Source organism: Otolemur garnettii, unplaced genomic scaffold, assembly GCF_000181295.1.
Source record: "Otolemur garnettii isolate 467f Iridium unplaced genomic scaffold, OtoGar3 scaffold00209, whole genome shotgun sequence".
Taxonomy (NCBI): domain Eukaryota; kingdom Metazoa; phylum Chordata; class Mammalia; order Primates; family Galagidae; genus Otolemur; species Otolemur garnettii.
In genome coordinates, this window is record NW_003852604.1 from 704205 (window position 1) to 723372 (window position 19168).

General features: G+C 45.1%; 1 protein-coding gene across 1 annotated transcript in view; it reads left to right on the top strand.

Moving 5' to 3' along the window:
• The first annotated feature begins 5167 nt into the window (after positions 1 to 5167).
• The window catches only part of ZDHHC5 (zinc finger DHHC-type containing 5), a 33194-nt gene continuing 19193 nt past the window's right edge, over positions 5168 to 19168 (top strand). The window contains exons 1-2 of the mRNA XM_003801346.2: positions 5168 to 5455; positions 9738 to 10905. Of these exons, the coding sequence (XP_003801394.1) occupies positions 10802 to 10905 (104 nt within the window). The 5' untranslated portion in view covers positions 5168 to 5455; positions 9738 to 10801. The remainder of the gene's footprint in view (positions 5456 to 9737; positions 10906 to 19168) is intronic.

A 19168-nucleotide genomic window follows, 5' to 3' on the forward strand; every position in this document is an offset into this window, starting at 1 on the left:
ATTGTTGTTTGGCGGGTCCGGGCTGGGGATTCGAACCCGCCACCTTAGGTGTACGTGGCTGGCGCCTTAGCCGGTTGAGCTATAGGCCCCGAGCCCACATTTTCTATCGTATCCGAGGGTTCAACCTCAAGAGTGATGGTCTTCTCCGTGAGGGTTTTTACGAAAATGTGCAGCTAGGTGGCAGTTCTACTGCAGGTGGTGGATCCTGGATTTTTTTTTTTTTTTTAAAAGAGTCTCCCAGGTGGTGCCTGTGGCTCAGTGGGTAGGACATCAGCCCCATATACCGAGGGTTGTGGGTTCAAACCCGGCCCCGGCCAAACCCCAACAACAACAACAAAAATAGCCGGGTGTTGTGGTGGGCACCTGTAGTCCCAGCTACTCAGAAGGCTGAGGAAAGAGAATAGCCTAAGCCCAGGACTTGGAGGTGGCTGTGAGCTGTGTGATGCCACAGCACTAGTGAGGGTGGCACAGTGAGACTCTGTCTCTAAAAAAAAATAATAAAAGAGTCTCACTTTATCGCCCTTGGTAGAGTGCTGTACTGTCACAGCTCACAGCAACCTCCAGCTCTTGGATTAAGTGATTCTCTTGCCTCAGCCTCCTGAGCAGTTGAGACTACAGGTGCCTGCCACAATGTCTGGCCAATTTTTTTGTTGCAGTTTGGCCGGAGTTGGGTTCAAACATGCCACTCTCGGTATATGGGGCCAGCTCCCTACTCACTGAGCCACAGGTGCCACCTTTTTATTTTTTTGAGAAACTAGGTTGGATATCAGACTGGAGAAACTCAGAGAAGGGACAAGGCAGTGTTATGTTTGGGCTGTTAGTCATCTACATGAAGAAGTAAGGCCAGGTGCGGTGGCTCACACCAGTAATCCTAGCACTTTGGGAGACTGAGTAATGTAGGTAGGTGGAAATATGAATCTGGAAGGTTAGGGAAAGCGCTGAAAGCCACTGGCCCGTAGAGGGCATTTAAAGCAGTAGCACTGGGCTGGGTGCCAGCCACATACACTGGAGCTGGCGGGTTCAAATCCAGCCTGGGTCTGCCAAACAATGACAACTACAACCCCCCCCCCCAAAAAAAAATATAGCCAGGCATTGTGGCAGGCGCCTGTAGTCCCAGCTACTTGGGAGGCTTAGGCAAGAGAATCTTAAGCCCAAGAGTTAGAGGTTGCTGTGAGCTGTGATGCCACAGCTCTCTACCCAAGGTGACAGCTTGAGACTGTCTCAATTTAAAAAAAAAAGCCTTACAAAAATAGACTGAAGAGCCTGTAGTCCCAGCTACTCAGGAGGCTGAGGCAAGAGAATCACTTAAGCCCAAGAGTTTGAGGTTGCTGTGAGCTGTGATGCCATAGCACTCCACCGAGGGTGACATAATGAGACTCTGTCTCAAAAACAAAAACATATATATACTTAAGAGATACTATAGACAACTCTTTTAAGATGCTTTGCTAATAACGGGTGTGGATGGGTAGGAGGTGGGGTTAGTGCTATGGTTTGGAGGGTAGCAACTCCATCTTGGATGCTAATCCACTCTGGTGATCTCTGTAAAATTTCTATTTTAATCTTGCCCTAGGTCAAAAAACCCTTAGTCCATAAATCTGCCCTTTAGCAGATTTATATAACATTCTTACCTTTCCCTCAATGGTCCACTTGTGTTATCCTACACATTCCTTCCTTTTGGTATGTTTAAGTCCTGGGTGGAGAAGGGCAGGTAAATGGCCACTATCTCACAGTCTCCCAAGAAATGGCTTCTGTTCCTAAGTCCCTACCTATTAAATGTTTCCTTTCTGAGAAACCCGATTTGTCAGCTTCTTTGACCCTTAGAGTAGGTTTGCATAGACCTGTTCATAATAGGTGTGAAGGAAGGGGCTACTTGAGGGTTTTTTTTGTTTGTTTTTTGCAGTTTTTGGCCAGGGCTGGGTTTGAACCCATCACCTCTGGTATACGGGGCTGGCGCCCTACTTCTTGAGCCACAGGAACCACACAGATTATTCGGTTTTTTAGGAAGGATGATAACTATCAACCAGACTCCATGTGAACCACTGGCCCAAGGCTGGCTATGAATTCTTAATCTGCGGTGGCAGATTGTCATGAAGATTATGTACAGACCTTTGTTAGTTCATCATTTCATTGTATATTTAATGTATGGCCCAAGTAAACTCTTAGAGAAGCATTTATAGGCAGCAATGGGCCACAGTTGGATGCCCCTGCCAGAGGGAGAGAAATTAATGATAGGTATCTATGTGTTCTTGATAATATTTTTGTTATTCATTTTTCAAATAAAATGTCAAAAAAAAAATTAGGAAATACAAAAGTAAGGGGATGGGACCCAAAACACAAGGGGAGGGATGTCCTTTAACGTAAGTGTACTGTGGTGTCATAGCTCACAGCAACTTCAAAGTCTTGGGCTCACGCGATCTTCTTATCTCAGTCTCCTGAGTGGCTAGGACTACAGGTGTCTGCCACAACACTTGGCTTGTTTTCCTATTTTTAGTAGAGACGGGGTCTCACTTTTGCTCAGGTGATCTACTTGCCTCTGCCTTGCAGAGTGCTAGGATTATAGAGGTGAGCCACCTTGCCCAGTTAGCAGAGATATTTTTCTTCTTTTTTTTTTAGAGACAGAGTCTCACTTTATTGCCCTTGGTAGTGCTGTGGTGTCACAGCTCACAGCAACCTCCAACTCCTGGGCTTAGGCGATTCTCTTGCCTCAGCTTCCTGAGTAGCTGGGACCACAGGCACCCACCACAATGCTGGGGGCCGGGTTTGAACCCACCACCCTGGGTATATGGGGCCAGTGCCCTACTCAGAGCCACAAGTGCCGCCCATCAGCAGAGACATTTCTTAAGGATAGTTGCAAACAACAGTATTTAAACATAAAAAGGTTATTGGCAGTTTCGGTGCTGAAGACAGGACCTTTTCTCTGATGCCTTCTAAACCCAAGGGTGATTGCCTGTTTATTTACTAGTGAGTTGAACTAAAAAACAACTCCGGTTTGCCATCTATACACACGAGAATGCAAATGAAGAGGGTTTGAACAAGTACAGGTAAACTACACTAGAAATACTTATAAAGTTTTATTTGACATAATTTGAAGTTTGGTAGTAGGGATATCCCCTTGTTAGTGTAGATATTCTGGATACATTTCAGAAGTGGCTAGCAGTTTAAACCTATGTTCTAGTAAAAACCCTGTTCAGGAATCACCTTGCATCATCCCAAGAAAAACTGGACAAGAAAGTGGAACCTTTCTCTAAACCTTGGGATGATGATTATACCATTAGCCCTCATCTAGCTAATAAAGAGCTTGGTAACTCAAGGTAGTGTCTCAGGGGAGTTATGTATATGTGGTTGGGTGGTGGAAAGCTGAATTTTTTTAGCTTAAAGTAGGAAAACCAAAATGCTTTATTTGTGAAGGAAATGAATAAATCTCAAACTCCAAGAAGAACATACAACAGAAAAATGAAATTTGGCACATGATTTACAGGTAAAAAATATTTAAGTTAAAGAGGTATTTTTATTTTGGGGGGAGGCTGGGATGGAGATGGAAACGTTTTATTTCGAATAAAAGCTTAAATTTACTTTTCATAATGGTCCAAAGATTTAAAAAATATACGCAGTAATTAGAAAGAACTCTGGGCTGGGCGCAGAAGGTCATGCCTATAATCCTAGCACTCTGGGAGGCCGAAGCGGGTGTATTGCTTGAGCTCACGAGTTTGAAACCAGCCTGAGCAAAAGCAAGATCCCTACGCCACCGCCATCTCTACTAAAAATAGAAAACCTGAGGTGAGAGGATCGCTTGGGTCCTGGAGTTGGAGGTTGCTGTGAGCTATGAAGCCACAGCACTCTATCTAGGGTAATAGATTGAGACTCTGTCTCAAAAACAAACAACAACAAAAGTCTCGAGTGTATTCCAATAAATGCTGTGTAGAAGCCCTTAGCAAGAATGAATTAGAACTGATAATATATGCTATGTCAGAACAAGAACTAGACTAAACCACAGAAAACAGAAGGCAGATAGGTCTTTTTCTTCTTTTACCTTGCTACCTAATGCCAAAGTACCAGAGCCACAGTTAAGCTAGCAACATTTGAGACCAAACCTGAGAACAGAGGCAGGATTTAGAATCATACTTCATAGGTGAGAAACACTAGCTTCAGAGAATTGGCTATACACACACTTTTTTGTAGGACCATTATATAACAGCCAGAGGTGCTTTCAAAGAGAAATGGCCTGAGCTGACGAGAACACGTGGCGTAGCTATTGGGTTCAGAGCTATCTTGAGCTTAAATTAGGGCAAAGTGTAGCGTTATGATCTACGAAGAGCTGGCTGGCTGCTCGCAAGGGGCAGGAGCTATTCTAGAGAACCCTGTCCTCCCAGCACGAATTCTCGGATTGCGTGAGGTTAGGCAGGCGGCCGACCATCGCCGGTGTTGCAGTGGAAAACGAACGGAACCAAGCGAAGCCAAGAGCTGGCTCTAGCTCCCAGGGGCTGTCACCGCCGTAGATGGCGCGCACTCACTACGGCTCCAAGGCTCGCGTCGGCTCGCCTTGTCTTCTTCCCCGGCTCTTGGCAGGAACTTCTTCCCTCCATTAACCATCCTGGTACCAGAGAATTCGCCGGACCGAACACCTCTCTAGCAAGATGTTTTAAATAAAGTTTTCGCCGTTTAAAAAATAGGGGCGGGCGAGGCCTATTTGGTCACCTGACGGTTGGCCAGTGCGTGAAGGGGCTGGAGCAGGCCGACGGCTAAGACCATCCCTAATTGGTTAAACCAGAAGCCCTTCTGGACCGTACCATACTTACCTAGAGGGGGTTCCTGAATTCGTGAGAGTAGCTAATTGGTTTTGAGTACTTCCAGTACACACACATAACTTTTTGTATTTCTCAGTGTTTTTTATTGAATACAGTAGGCATAAAAGATAAGACGTAGAAAAAGGCAGACAGGCTCGGCTGTTTTCTCCATACTGACTCCCGCGCAATAGGCCAATCCGCCCCCAGTCGTCGCCGGAACCCGACGGCCTTGCGCGCGCGCTCTCGTTTTCTCGCGTTCGTGCGCCGCTGTGCTCCTGAAGCCAATCAGAGCATGAGGTCGCTGCGGTCGCCGTAGTTCGCGCGCACGCTCCAGAGCGGCGTGGTGGTGGGGGCTATGGGTGAATGGGAGAGTGAGCGGAGGAGGGCGGGGCGGCGCAAGCCGCATGAATGAGAGAAACGTGCCCCGCGTGAGACGTCGCGCGCGTCCGAGCTAGGGAGCCAATGGGAACGCTGGGAGGGCTTAAGACCCGGCACTGAGGGCAACGGCCGCGCGCCGGCTCCAAGACGAGCGTCGCCGGGCGGGAGCGCGCGGGAGCGAGGCGGGCGTGGAGCGTGCGGGGGCCGCGCGCTGCCTCTCAGAGGCCGGACGGCACTGCCGGGAGGCGGCGGTGACAACGACGGCGGCGGCGGTGACGGGCACCGCGTCGGGGGTGAGTACCGAGGACACCAGCCCCTGCGGAACCGGAAGTACCAGACCAATGAGGTGGGAGGGGAGAGTGACCTCTAGGGAAGGGGGACCGGCCAGGGGGAGGGGGTTAAGGCCCCATCCTTCCTTCGGGCCGGGTCATCCAACTGTGGCAAGACCCGTGGGCCGCGGAAACGGACATCTAGTAGAGGCCGGGGTTCCATGGCCGGCGGGGCTGGGAGCGGGTTAGTACTGGGCCGGCGAGCTTGAGACCCCTGTGCCTGGCGTCCAGCTGTCCCTTCTTCCGCCCCCAGACCTGCGCCCCCTGCCTCTGCAGTCCCCCGAAGTCCTCTCCCTCAGCCCTCGTGGGCCTTGCCGTTATGGATTCCGTCTGCTGGGTCTCAGCGATCGTCAGCTCTGCCCCGTAGGGTGATTCTCCTTGCCCCAGCTCCCTGGTGGGGACTGGGTGCCGTTCCCTTTTTACCGTAGCTCTGCTGTTCGGGTCCCTGGCCCCCAATCTCCTGGTACTTACTTTGGCTCAAGCCTCATCCTATTAACTGTTCTCTCCTCCCTGTCCGCTTCCTTCCCTTACTCCCAGCAGCCGGGTGTTCTGGGCTTTTAGTACTTTGTACTTTTTACAAGTGGAGAGCGAATGTGTTTGCCAATAATTTACCTATAGGAATTTCTTCGTGGAGCAGGGAAGTGGAAAGTGTTTTACCCATTTTGTCAAATGAAGATACTGAAATGAGAAGTAAGAAAGTGACTTAAAAGTTATAAAGGCAGTTGTAGGATCACATACATGTATGTTATACTCTAGACGAGTCTAGATCATTTTTTTTCTGCCTCTAATTCAGCACTTCCTGTTTAATCCCGTCGTGTCTATGGTGCTGTTACATTTGCATCGCTATCCTTTTATCTCATCCCTCTGTCCTGTGTGAAATCTCTTCAGAATGCTCATTATGACCCATTCTATAAAACCCACCTAATGTTTACAAGAATTTTATCACCGTATACTTTGCTGCCTCACCCGTAATTAAACTTCTGTTTGGCTCTTTCCATATTTTGGTTTGTGGATTATTCCATGGCATCCCTATTACTGTGTATTCAGTTTTACTATATTGTACTATTATACCGCCTTATTTCAGTGAACTGTACTTGTGTCAGTGTACTGCTCATACCTATTCACTCTTTTAAGGAAGTACCTGCTTGAAACCTTATTAAAGCTTTCAAACCACATACTGTGTATTTTGTTTGTTTTGTATGTACATATTTTCATTCCAGGGTTTACTCTGTGTCTGAATGTGTCATACCCATTGATGTATACTTTGCTGATACTGGTATGGATCCAGACTGTGACTCTGATGAACCACACTCATTCTTCCAGTGTCATTTTATTATTTGCAAAGCATCCTTCTGCTAAGACTTGGTTTGTCTCTATGTCTGGCCAATAATTTCCTAGGTTTTATTCTTGTCCCTTCTACTGTATATCCCACAAACATCTCAGATGTTGATACTTTTTATATCCCACCATTGTACTCCCAAAATTATATGGTCTTTCATGACTTTGCATTACTATGGCAGTATTAGTCTGTGACTAAAAAGTATTGTGACTTTTTATTCTGTAGAGAATAGAATCTGAAGTAATATTCAGTATCCTGCTAGCGATAAAATTTAAGTAATGTAATTTTCAATCTTTTCTAATCTGTGAGGTTTTGAGGGAAAGTTTGCTTGATCATGTGTATTGTCTACAAACTAAGAATTTGCTTCTTGTTAACAAAGTTACTTAGGCCTAAATTCAAAAGGTTGGGCTTTGATACTTACAAGAAACTAAGAGTTTAATAATTCTAGAATCTGGGACTAGAAAGGATTTATCTTTCTTAGGACTGTAACAATTCCTTGTAATCTCAGGGTGCTCACTGTATTCTGGCATGTCCAAAAAGTTGACCCTAAAGTCCCCATACACAGGGAAACCTCACTTCTTTGTAAAATTTTGTAATGTATATTTTGTAAATAAAGGTACATTTAGCTACAATTGCCCAGTTTCCCTATATGTGGTGACTTTAAGGATAACTTTTGGGACATCCTGTAATACTGCTATTTGATCCTCTGAATCCTATTTTTAAAGACAATTGATGAATCTTGAAGGCAGTACCTTTGCCTTCTATGCCACAGTTAAGAGAGGAAGTGATAAATTGCAGGGCACTTTTGTATTTCACTATCTGAATCCTCTGATATTTTTAATCTCTGCTTGTGGTATTAAAAAATATTAGACTATGCCAAGTGTGCAGGTGTGTGCCAGTAGTCCCAGCTACTTGGGAGGTTGAGATGGGAGGATTGATTGAGCCCAGCAGTTCCAGATCAGCCTAGGAAATATATCAAGACCCTGTCTCAGGCAGCACCTGTGGCTTAGTGGTTAGGGCGCAGGCCCCATATACCATGGGTGACTGGTTTGAACCTGGCCCTGGCCAGTTAAAACAGCAGTGGCAATTGCAACAAAAATGTCCGGGCATTGTGGCAGGTGCCTATAGTCCCAGCAACTCGAGAGGCTGAGGCAAGAGAACCGCCTTAGCCCAAGAGCTGGAGGTTGCTGTGAGCTGTGACGCCACATCACTCTACCGTGGGCGACAAAGTCTCAGAAAAACTCCTATCTCAAAAAAAATTTTTTTAATTAAAAAAAAATACTAGACTGCTTTAGGGGCAAATAAAATTACTTTCTCTGTAAATTATAACTTAAGTAAAATTTTTGTAGATGCCAAGTTATCATTGAGCTGGTAGCATACTGGAGGTAGAAAGAGTTTTGTGTCAGCAAAGAGGCTTAGCTCTTGGTTTCTCGACCTGGCTGCTCAAGTGATTCAGTGGATGGCCTTAGGCACTCTGTAGCCTTCAATTTTGCAGAGTGGGATAAGGGACTGTGTCACCACATAATGTGAGTAAAGTGCTTTGATATCAATAGATGAAAAGCATTCTGTAAAGTCCAAGGTACTGGTGTTATTTTGCTGCTGTCATCAACAGCAATAATTGTTACTCTTAATCATATTAGGGAAAATGGGGCTTAGTTTATTTCCTAATAGGCCAATGTAGGAGTAAAAAACTGTTGAGTTTGGAAGAAGAGGAGCAACCAATATGATAGACTCAGTTTCTCAAAGAGAATATCTTGCCTTTTTAGGCAAAAACATTTCTCATCCAGGTTTTCTTTCTTTCTTCCTTTTTTTTAGACAAGGTCTCACTTTGTTGCCTTCATTAGTGTGCTATGGCGTCATAGCTCACAGCAACCTCAAACTCTTGGGCTCAAGTGATTCTCTTGCCTCAGCTTCCTAAGCAGCTGGGACTATAGGTGCCTGCCACAACACCCAGCTATTTTTAGAGACCAGGTCTCACTCTTGCTCAGGCTGGTCTTAAACTCCTGAGCTCAAGCAATCCACCTGTCTAGTGCTAGGATTACAGACATGAGCTACTGCACCCAGCCCCTCATCCAGGTTCTTAAATGAGTGCTTCTGGAAAACCAAACATTCAGCTTCTGCCTCTTCAGGATTATTAACTGAAAAGCATAGAGAGGTGAGAGAGAGAGAGAGAGAGAGAGAGAGGTACACAAAAGGAAATGAGACTTGATGTCCTAATTTTGAGGTAAATGTTTTTCTTCATTGTAGCAATACATATTCTCTTTATCCAAAGGGAAACCTCTCAGGGCTGGGTGGGATGGCTCATGCCTGTAATCCTAGCACTCTGGGAGGCTGCGGTGAGTGGATTGCTTGAGCTCATGAGTTTGAGACCAACCTGAGCAAAATCGAGACCCCGTCTCTACTAAAAATAGAGGCAAGAGGATCACTTGAGCCCAAGAGCTGGAGGTTGCTGTGAGCTAGGATGCCATAGCACTCTACCAAGGGTGACAGAATGAGACTCTGTCTCAAAAAAAAAAAAAAAAAAAGAAAGCGAAATCTCTGTTTAGGTCTGCCCTTCTCTGCTTTGCCCTTATTTGTTTTTACATTTTGATATTCTTGGTATTTGTTACTGCCCATTGTGTCAGGTGGGATGGTTCCCTTACAAGAGCTTGTCCTTTGATAGCCTTAGGCCAGGTAAAGTCTTGTTCTTTTCCTTCCAACTTGAATAGCAGTTTGAAGAGAGAAGGATTCAGTATTCCATTTTCTCTCCCAATTCAGGGTCTTTTCCCACATACATATAAGTGAAGTGGAAAATAATCTTCTTTCAAAAGGCCTTTTGTAACAGAGCAGACTGGGATTTTTAGCCTTTGTGTTCTTAAAAAATGCCGTGAAAGAGTTTCTCTAATAAACATACTTGTTTTTCTCTAGGTGAGGTACCATAACCCAGTTGAACTCTACTTCCGGGAAGTCTAAGATTGAAGAGGAAAGATCGGAGACATTGAGTAACCTGGAAACAGGGACATCTTTGGCACTTTTCTTTCATTTTCAGTAATCTTTCCAAGTATCATCAGGTGGAATTGCTTTCTTCATCTTATTCTGCTTATTGGGAAGAACATGGCTTCAAGGATTTTAAGTTTCCCTTTAGTTTTGCACGAAACAGAGCCCTCAAAGGGCTTGGGAATAACCAGAAGAGATTGAAGACAGACAAGCTTGCTCTCTCTCTGTTTTCCCTCCCCCATCAAAGAAAGGAATTTACAAGTCAACCTTGTAACAGCTGTTGTCCAGCTTTAGCCATCAAGAGAGAAATAAATTAAACCACTACTGTCAGAGTACTAGCCCTCGTGAAGTCAAGGTGTGGGAGTGGTGGCATTGAGAAGACTGCCAAAAAGAGACAAGACTGCAGTAAAAAACAACTTCTCTTTAAAGCTGGAAGGGACCCCAGGTTCCTTCTTGGATTAAAATAGAAACAAAAGGCACACCTCTTTTTAGGTGCAGCTCACATTTTGTGGAAGCGTGGTAGTCGTGGAGGTACTACAGTATCTCTGAAGGATTTTTTCTGTGCCCAAAGTTTTCTACCCTGTACTGATAGTCTCTCCTTTCCTTTTGAACACGTGCCTCCACATGAGCTGTATCTTGAGCTGTCTGACTGTCTGTGTTCTCCACCTGCAGCCGTTTGCAAGTGTACAGCCCACTCTTTGTCTCCAGTTTTTAAACTGTACGAGTTGTGTTCCTTAATCTTCCCTTCTGCCTTGTTCTAGGGAGGCAGTTACTCATCATTTAGAATCACCTTTCCCCCTCCCATGTGCTTTCCTTAGTTTGAAATCTTTTGATTTTTGGTTTTATTTGGGAGGGGGAAGGGTGATAATTTAAAATTTTTTTTCCCCTGGTTTCCTTCTGCACTCTCTGTTTCCCTCATCCCATTTTCTTGCCTGTTCTGCCGCTGTGTGGGCCTGGGCTATGCGGCAGGGCAGATCTCCCATTAGAGCTCCAACATGCCCGCAGAGTCTGGAAAGAGATTCAAACCCAGCAAGTATGTCCCAGTTTCAGCAGCCGCCATCTTCTTAGTGGGAGCTACAACACTCTTCTTTGCCTTTACGTGAGTTTTCTCCTAAAAGTGGTTGGGGGGAGGGGGTTCCATGGGTGGTGAGGGAGGTTTACTTTCTCTTGAGTGTTTGGTATGTGATATGGGTAATTCCAAATCCTAGAGATGTGTAAGAAAAGTGTGCAAAAAGTGTGAACATACAGCCATGTTTGAAATTTTACTCCACTGAATCTTCTACCTTCTCCATTCTCCCATTTTTTTTTTGAGTCAAAGTATCACTTTGTCCCCCCTGGGTAGAGTGCCATGGCCTCATAGCTCACAGCAACCTCAGACACTTCGGCTCAGGCTCACAGCAACCTCAGACACTTCGGCTCAGGCGATTCTCTTGCCTCAGCCTCCTAGGTAGCTGGGACTATAGGCTTCCACCACAATGCTCGCTCGGCTATTTTAGAGATGGGTTCTCGCTCTGGCTCAGACTGGTCTCAAACTCCTGAGCTCAGGCAATCTAAGAGTGCTAGGATTACAGGGGTGAGCTACAGTGCCAGGCATCCTCTTTGGAATCATAGATGTCTTCTTATTTTCCTACCCAGCTCCATCATTTAGATGATCTTAAACTAGGAAGGAAGTGGGAGGAAACCACCAGAGAGCCTTGAAGCAACTTGAGCAATCAATTCTAGGTGATAAAGAAAACTAGAGTAGACCAGACTACAGGCTTTTCAAAGGTAATGGCTTTTCCCTAGATATCTGAAACTTAGATTTGAGATTGTGGAATCAGTACTGGAGAATTTCAGAATTGATTTATTGGATATACAATTTTCGTTTTTAGTGTTACTCAGGTGGTTTTCTCTATATGACTAATAGCTGAAGCCTGGGGAAGCAAAGACCACTGGGAAAGCATGAGTTTTATTTGGGAAGAGAGTTCTGGAGGAGTCCCTTTACATTTGTTCCTATTGAAGGGAATGATACTGATTCTCCCATTCCTTGGTTCTGTTGAGGAAAGCAGTTGGTATTGAAAGATTTCTCACTTAGGATCTAGAATCTGTGTCATTCCCACTTAGGGTCTTCACATTTTGTTCTTCATTTACTTGTTATTGGAGAAGCGATTTACCCTACATTTTCCCCCAGTTTTTTAGCTGCTGTTGACCATCTGGCAAGCATCTTTGTTGTTACCTGTGTATAAATTTAACATGCACAAGCCTTCTGAGCCTTACACTGTTGAGTCATTGATTTAGCATTCTAGTTGCAGCTCTTGGATTCATTCATTGCGACATGTTAGATCATCTGGGAAGTTCACTTTGTCATGGTTTAGTGAAGTCTCAAACCTAATTTTGAGGTGCTATTCAGGGCAATATGAGGTTGCTGGAAAGAGGAATAAGATGAAGTAGTGAGAATAAGGGCAGTTTGGGTTTGTTGAAGCAGGAATTGTTGAGGGGGGGCAGTTGGATAGAAATTAAATCTGAGATAGGAAGGAAGAAAAACCCTCAAAATTGAGCTTCAGATACCAAATGAAAATCTGAAAAAAATGGGTCACTTTGCCAAGAGAGTCAGTAAAGTGTTACTGATACATTCTATCTAGTTTTTAGATAAGGAAAAAATGATGATCTAAAATACTAGCATTATCTGACTTCCTGCCTCTTCCTCTCAAATACAGAAGTCATAGATTTTTTTGGCTCCCAGTGCTGCTGCATCCTGAAAACACCTTACTAAATCCCTCAAGGATCTAGAGACAGCCCTCCTCTTCTATACCTGACTTCTCTTTTCTTCATAATCTTTTTCTCTTACTTAAATTCAGCATGTTCAGTGTTCTGTCCTTCATGCATGGACTACCAATAATGAGGGGTGAATCTTCAGTTTCAGAACTTGTTTTGATTTCTACTAATATGCCTAGTAAGTACAATCAACATTGAACCAAGGGACACTTACATGTATCTTAATAGCCTTATAGCAGTTGTAGTGCTGGGTCAGGAGGGGTATGTATGAGACCAACTTGACACCTTTAGACCTGTTTAGTTCAGGAGGATATATTTGCTGTCAAGAGGCAAAACCTTTGGAGAGCTAGGAAATTCAGGAGATTCTCTTTCAACCTATCTGTTCTTGAGAAAAGGCAAGCAAAATCCTGGTTCTTAATTTGCTAATCTGGAACCACTGAAGTGCTTGGCTGGTTATACCAGTTTGCCCACAAAGAGTTGTCCTGACATAGGCATTTTTCTCAACTGATAGTTGAAGCTATTTAACCTACTTTCTCATTCCCCTGTGCCAGTAAAGTAGGGGCCCTCCTTATTTCATGGTCTCTCAACCTCAGGAAAAAGGAAAAAAAGATTATGGAGGACAATATTAACTCTTTGGAATGATTTCCTCTAAGTTAGAAGAGCCCTAAGTCACACCCTCTCTCACCCCCGTCATTACTTTCCACATGGCAAATTTCTGGGTGTACCTTCCCCCCCTAGGGTCTTCCCTATTCACTTTTAAAGGCATAGCACCTGTCAATTAGCTCTTGGTACCTCTCTGGAACTCCCACCTCCATCTGACAGTAGTGTTGCCTCTGTAAACATTTATCTGTGTGGAGGCACCACTGTTGCCAAAAACTTGTCTCATGGATTCTACCCTTTTGAGGTTCAATTTCTTGGAGAACTCCCTCTTTAAAACCATATGCAACCTAAAAAAGGGTCCATGGTTTCAAATGGAGAGGTAAGAGGAAGGTTTTCTTTTCTTTTTTTGAGACAGAGTTGCCCTCGGTAGAGTGCCGTGGCATCACCACTCATAGTAAACTCAAACTCTTGGGCTTAAGCAATTCTCTTGCCTCAGCCTCCCAAGTAGTTGGGACTACAGGCGTCTGCCACAGCGCCCAGCTATTTTTTGTTGCTGTTGTCATTGTTGTTTTAGCTGGCCTGGGCTGGGTTCAAACCCGCCAACTTTGGTGTATGTGTCTGGCACTGTAACTGCTGTGCTACGGGTGCGAGCCAATAGGAAGGTTTTCTTAGAACCAGCTTCTGTGTGGGACCTTAAACCGTAACTGCTCTGTTATTGTCCTGTTCTCTTCACCAGGCTACAGCTGGCTGTTCTTTGGTCAGTATAAGGTCCAGGTAACAATTACTTTGGGACCTAGAAGACTGGGAGTAGGAGGAAGAGTTTCTTTCAGCTGACAGACATATTTAGTGCAGGGATGTAGGCTTCAATTAATCAGGAAGACTGTAACCTCCGAGTTTCTTTGTCAAGTAGGGAAAGCTATATACACAGAAATTACCAGTTGAGTTTGGTCACGTAAGAAATAATGATCTTCTGCCCCAGAGAAGCTTGAATAGGACAATTGAGGCCTTTCTCCCAGAACCTTAATTTCTCTCATTCACTGAATTTGTCTAGTACTAAAACTAAGCAAGAGTAGGGGTTCTGTGTCTTTTCACTATTTGAGAGGAAAGAGTGTTAGCTCTAAAATAATCCTTACCCGGCCCAGTTAGGTACTAGACTTTACATTTAAAGATAATTACCTGGATCCTCATATGTGATAATTTAGTCACCTTTTGGGTCTGGCAAGAGGGCAGTCTTAGCAAGTGGGATAAGCACTCTTTGGGGATCAGGAGACTAATTGTGGTGAAGTCTGTTAACCTTTGTGGACCTTTCTTCCCGTCTATATTGTAGTTGACCTAGAACAGTTTACTTCAGCAACATGATCCTTTTTCTTTTTTTTTTTTTTTGAGACAGAGCCTCAAGCTGTCCCCCTGGGTAGAGTTCCATGGCATTACAGCTCACAGCAACCTCCAACTCCTGGGATCAAGCGAGTCTCCTGCCTCCGCCTCCCAAGTAGCTGGGACTATAGGCGCCCGCCACAACGCCCAGCTGTTTTTTGGTTGCAGCCGTCATTGTTGTTTGGCGGGTCTGGGCTGGGGATTCGAACCTGCCACCTTAGGTGTACGTGGCTGGCGCCTTAGCCGGTTGAGCTATAGGCGCTGAGCCACATGGTCCTTTTTCAAATGAAATCTTACATATCAAGAACAAAAAGTAGGGCCACACTGGTTCAATGAGATTGGCGTGTAGAGGTCCAGCCACTTAGTCTCTCCCGTTGGCCTCTCTAGGATCCTCTGAGACCTACTTAGATCTCTTGGCAACATTGTTTGACTAAATTGTGTCTTATCTAAAGTCTCTGGCTCAGGGCCTGTAGCTCAGTGGTTAGGGAGTTGGCTACATATACTGGGGCTGGTGGGTTCGAACCCAGCCCAAGCCTGCTGGAAAAAAAAGAAAGACCGCACCAATGACCACTGCAACAAAAAAATAGTGGGTGTTGTGGCAGGTGCCTGTAGTCCCAGCTTCTTGGGAGGTTGAGGCAAGAGAATTGTTTAAGCCCAAGAGTTTGAGGTTGCTGTAAGCTGTGACACCATGGCACTCTACTGAGGTGACACAGTGGGACTCTGTCTCAAAAAAAAATAAAGTCTTCTCTAGCTGTGAATTAGTCAAGTCCCTCAGCGTTTCATTTTGTCTTTTTCTTTTTCTTTTTCTTTTTTTTTTTTTGAGACAGGAGCCTCAAGCTGTCCCCCTGGGTAGAATGCCATGGCATCTCAGCTTACAGCAACCTCCAACTCTTGGGCTCAAGCGAGTCTTCTGCCTCTGCCTCCCAAGTAGCTGGGACCACAGGCGCCCCCCACAACGCCCAGCTATTTTTTGGTTGCAGCCGTCATTGTTGTTTGGCAGGCCCAGGTTGGATTTGAACCCACCACCTTGGGTGTATGTGGCTGGTGCCTTAGCCACTTGAGCCACAGGCGCCAAGCCCATTTTGTCTTTTTCTAAAGCCGGGGATAGAGGGTGAGGATCTCTGCTTCAGGTTATGTTCTAAAGGGGGACATAAGAGAGTTGTCCAGAAATCCATGATGAACTTTGCAGGCTCCCATCCATGATACAGCTTGCTTCCTTTCAGTTTTTGCCTCTGGCGTCTTCCAGAAAAAGGTAGGCAGCCTCAGTGGCCCTCCATCTGGTCTCCACCTCAACTGTACAGGTGCCAGCACCTGATTTGAGTGGGATTAATGGAGTAGTGGTTGTTCCTTTTCCTTCCCACTTGTTTTCTTATCCTGGAGTAAGTGTCCAGGTCTTGCATCTAACAGTCACCTGCTTGAAAGTCTGAGTTACAGAGGTACCCCGAATCAAGTGTTTTTTGTTCTTTTGTTTTAGAGACAGATTCTCACTTTATTGCCCTCAGTAGAGTGCTGTGGCGTCACAGCTCACAGCAACCTCCAACTCCTGGGCTTTGTTTTTTTTTGCAGTTTCTGGCCAGGGCTGGGATTGAACCCACCACCTCTAGCTTATGGGGCTGGCGCCCTACTCCTTGAGCCACAGGCACCACCCCAACTCCTGGGCTTAAGTGATTCTCTTGCCTTAGCCTCTGGGTAGCTGGGATTACAGGCCCCTGCCAGAACGCCCAGCTATTTTTTTTGTTGTGGTGGGTTCAAACCTGCCACCCTTGGTTTATGGGGCCGGTGCCCTACCTACTGAGCCACAGGCACTGCCCCCAATCAGATGTTTTAAAGAGAAACTTACCTATACAGGGAGAAATTGTTTTCCTGTGGAATCTTGAGGAAAGCAGTCCTAAAGTGAGAACCTCCGGGGCAGGAAGTGGAACATTCATTCCAGTCTTCTCTCAGCTACCTGGAACACTAGTCATATGCACAAGTGATATATTAGGCATGGGTGGAATGCATAGACCTATTTAGGAGCTTAGTACCTCTGTGTTTTTGTTTTTTTTTTTTTTTCCTAGAGACAGAGTCTCACTTTATCACCCTTGGTAGAGTGCTATGGCATCACAGCTCACAGCAACCTCTAACTCCTGGGCTTAGGTGATTCTCTTGCCTCATCCTCCCGAGTGGCTGGACTACAGGTGCCCACCACAACACCCAGCTATTTGTTGTTGTTGTTGTCGCAGTTTGGCCGGGGCTGGGTTTGAACCGACCACCCTTGGTGTATGGGGCTGGCACCCTACCCACTGAGCCACAGGTGCTGCCCAGTACCTCTGTTTTTTTGTTTGTTTTGTTTTTGTTTTCACAGTTTCTGGCCAGGCTGGGTTTGAACCTGCCACCTCCAGCATATGGTGCTGGCGCCCTGCCCTTTTGAGCCACAGCTACTGCCCTTTTTGTTTGTTTGTTTAGAGACAAGCGTCTCACTTTGTCACCCTTGGTGGACTGCCATGGCGTCACAGCTCACAGCAACCTTCAGCTCTTGGGCTTAGGCGATTCTCTTGCCTCAGCTTCCCGAGGCGCTGGGACTATAGGTGCCCGGCACAATACCTGGCTATTTTTTGTTACAGTTTGGCTGGGACTGGGTTTGACCCTGCCACCCTCGGTATATGGGGCCAGCGCCCTACTCACTGAGTCATAGGCACCGCCCCAGTGCCTCTGTTTTAATTGTCCTTGAATCCCTGATACTTCAGGGGAAGTAGAATTAAGGATGAAGGTGGTGCTGGAATGATAATTGATGGTGATGGCAATGTTAATAATGTTTCTGTGTCTTCCATCCAGTGACTGCTCAGTATTAATCCAGCTGGCTTCCAAAGAATTCCAGAAGCTTTTCAGATATTCTCTATCATTCTCATATTTGTATTATGTAGCTGAAATAACAAGCTTGGAGAGTTTCTTGTGGGTTAGCTAAGACTGTGTAGTAAAGCATTAATTGAGTCCAGGATTGAAATCCAAGGCTTTGGGAGTCCTACTTTGTTTTTCTTTCCAGGAACTTAAGTATTTTTTTTATAATAGAATATGCTAGAGAGTGCTAGGAAATAAGGTTTCAGGAGTGTGAATATTGGACTCCACTCTCCCAATTTTATTTTTCTTTGAAAACAGGAGTGTTGAATGGGTGGGCAGAAGAACCTGTTTTGCCTAGGATGGTATAGGTCTGGGAGTTGTGTCAATGAGTCAGCCAGCCTTCTGAGCTATGGCCACTCCCTAAACTTCTTGATTATTGCATAGTCTGTGAACGAGCCTCAACAACTCCCCTTCTAAGCTCTACCTTGTCTTCTTCATCAAAGGCAACAGATTCAGACAGGCCACTTGGGGTGGTCACCTAGGAATTTGGCAAAGTACTATAGCAATGGAAAACCTTTCCTCAAGCCAAGCAGAATTTGGAATATGGGAGGAGTAGGCTGCTTACACATGCTTCTCGGTGGGATGTTCCCTCAGCTGGAATATTAAGATAGGAAGAATAAGTCTGTAAATCTAGAAGCAAATACTGCCCATGATGTTGAGTTATTTGCATCATTTCTAGATTGTGCCACTGTGGGGGCAGACTTTATTTTGTCAACAGGTATTGGAACTCAGTCTAGATTACACATTTCACTGAGTTGATATCAAGAAAATTGTAGGAGTAAACTGCATCATCATCCAAGGGTGGGTTGAGAGGATACCCAGGAAACTTTGTTGAGCTGCTTTGCTTAAAAATGAAACTGAAAAAAGAATGGGGTTAGAAAGATTGACAAATGAGCCTAAGGAAGGGCTGATACCTTCTCCTTACTCACTTTAGTTTATCTCAGAGATGAAGGGTACTTTCGCTTATTTCTTTTAGTAGCCTCTATGGCCATTTCTGGAAATAAGACTTTTAAAATCATGGGTACCTTAATATTCTAGAGATTTAATTTCTTTTTCCCTTCTAATTATCTTCCCAGGCTGTAGGAGTCAAGTGAGTCACCCTTTCTCTTCTTCCACAGGCGGAAATAGAAGCGACAGCTAAGTACTAGGGAGGGGCTCTGACCTGGATGACTGGTTTTCAGTTTCTCTCCCTCCCCTCTCAGGAACCTAGGCTTTGAGGTGGGGCTGTGCAGGGATTCTTTCTTCTTGGTTATATTCTACCCTCAAACCCTGCCAAGGTAGGGGATATCTTTTCTGAACCAAAGAACTCACAGAGGAAGAAGCTTCCATAGGGAACTTTATTTGAAGGTAGCATAGAACAGTGAGAGCAAAGCTGTTTTTTTTTCTTTTTTTGGTCTCCTGATTGTGTACTGACACATCAAGAGACTCAAATACTTAATTGATACTTACTTTCTAAAAAGCCTGAGGTATACTTAGTTAAAATTTTTTTTAGTGAATGGCTGAACTTAAATAGATCTTGGTGATAGACAAAACTGCTATACAACATTTTTTTTTCTTATCTTTGGTGTATTTATATCTCATTAAGGAGTTCAAGTCTCGGCTCGGTGCCTGTGGCTCAAGTGGCCAAGGCGCCAGCCACATACACCTAAGGTGGCGGGTTCGAATCCCCAGCCCAGGCCGACCAAACAACAATGATGGCTGCAACCAAAAAGTGGCCAGGTGCTGTGGTGGGCGCCTGTGGTCCCAGCTACTTGGGA